Consider the following 1684-nt stretch of genomic DNA (forward strand, 5'->3'; position numbering starts at 1 on the left):
GGGGTCTTAGGATTAGGTTCAAACCCAATCACTGGGAATCTGGGTCCCCACAATTCCCAGGCGATCTAAGAACATCCCAGACAGACTAAGCCCCTTGGGCTGAGGAGCTAGAGCAGTGGACAGAGGCTCTCACAGGGTTCTATGGCCCTGCCTCCCCCTTCCCTCAAACCCAGGCCTCTGTCCTCCCCACCTGCCCCATTTCTCCCCAGGACGAGGCTGCAGCAGCCACACACGCGGGCCAGGGACCACAGGCCCCCCCTCAGGAGGGCCAGCTGGTCTAAGCACACGTCCCTGCGTTCTCCATCTAGGCCCCCCACTTACCACCAACTTGGCTGACCCTCCAGGAGGGCGGAGGGCCCTGGTGAGCCTGGGGCTCCCCCCCCACCCCCACCCCCCACCCCAACCCCGAGACGCATACCTGGCTGGTGTAGGCGGAGGCGGGCAGCGGGTACTTTTTGCCGTTGATCTCAAACACCACAGTGGGCATGCTGCTCAGGCTCCCGCAGTTGATCTCAAACTGGAAAACCAACCAAAACAGACTCACAGGCACAGAGAAGCTGACGGTTGCCCGAGGGGCGGGGCGGGTGGGAAAGGTGAAAGGGGACGGAGAGGTACAAACTCCAGTCGTGAGAGAAGGGAGTCACGGGTGCCACATACAGCAGAGAAAATAGTCAGTAACATCAGAGCTGTGTACGGAGACGGAAGGCCATGCACTTGCTGTGGTGACTGTGTAAGTACGTAAATGTCAAGTCACTGTGCTGTGCACCTGGAACTAATAGAAGATTGTATTACAGTATCAACTGTGCTGTAATGAGTCACTTAAAATTATGTTTTTAAAAAGACCAGAGAGAAGTCCTCAAAAAGGGCGATGGGTGTACCCGGCCCGTGTGGCCCACTCGGTTGGTTGAGCGTCAACCCTGGAACCAGGAGGTCACTGGTGCCGATTCCCATCAGGGCACATGCCCGGGTTGTGGGCTCGATCCCCAGTAGGGGGCGTGCAGGAGGCAGCGGATGGATGTTTCTCTCTCATCAAAGTTTCTATCTCTCTCTCCCTAACTCTCTCCGAAATCAATAAAAAAACATTTTTTGGAAAATGTCCTCAGGTGATTGACAAAAAAAAATTTTAAGGGCGAATGGAAGCAGCAGAGCCGGTCCCAAGGCTGAGACCCCTTCCTAGGAACTGAGCCACGCGGTGGGGAAGGAGCCTGCTTTCTCAGTGCACCCTGGGGAGGCTCAGGCTGGGGGGCCAGGAGGTCAGGCTGGGGGGACAGGTCATGTTGGGGGGAAAGGTCAGGCTGGGGGCACAGGAGGTCAGGCTGGGGGGAAAGGTCAGGCTGGGGGGACAGGTGGTCAGGCTGTGGGGAAAGGTCAGGCTGGGGGCACAAGAAGTCAGGGATGGGGGGACAGGAGTTAAGGCTGAGGGGACAAGAGATCAGGCTGAGGTAACAGGTCAGTCTGGTTGAAAAGGAGGTCAGGCTGAGTGATTACACGTCAGACTTGGGGGGCAGGAGGTCACTATGGAAGGCTAAGGAGTCAGGTAGGCTGGACAGGTCGGCAGGATTACCGGTCACTACTAGGGAATGAAGCCAACAAAAGACCTCTGCGTACCTGATTTCAGTGGTCACCCGGCAATTCCCCTTGGCCTTTCTCCCATGCACCAAAGGCCACCCTTATGACGGGCTGG

At 57.2% G+C, this 1684-nt stretch overlaps 1 protein-coding gene across 1 annotated transcript in view; it reads right to left on the bottom strand.

The window, feature by feature from the left end:
* Positions 1-1684, bottom strand: part of LOC102420033 (chymosin-like) — a 20188-nt gene that overhangs the window by 8547 nt on the left and 9957 nt on the right. The window contains 1 exon segment of the mRNA XM_023757016.1: positions 399-517. Coding sequence (XP_023612784.1) covers positions 399-517 — 119 coding nt within the window.

This window comes from Myotis lucifugus, unplaced genomic scaffold (assembly GCF_000147115.1).
Source record: "Myotis lucifugus unplaced genomic scaffold, Myoluc2.0 scaffold_101, whole genome shotgun sequence".
NCBI classification, from domain to species: domain Eukaryota; kingdom Metazoa; phylum Chordata; class Mammalia; order Chiroptera; family Vespertilionidae; genus Myotis; species Myotis lucifugus.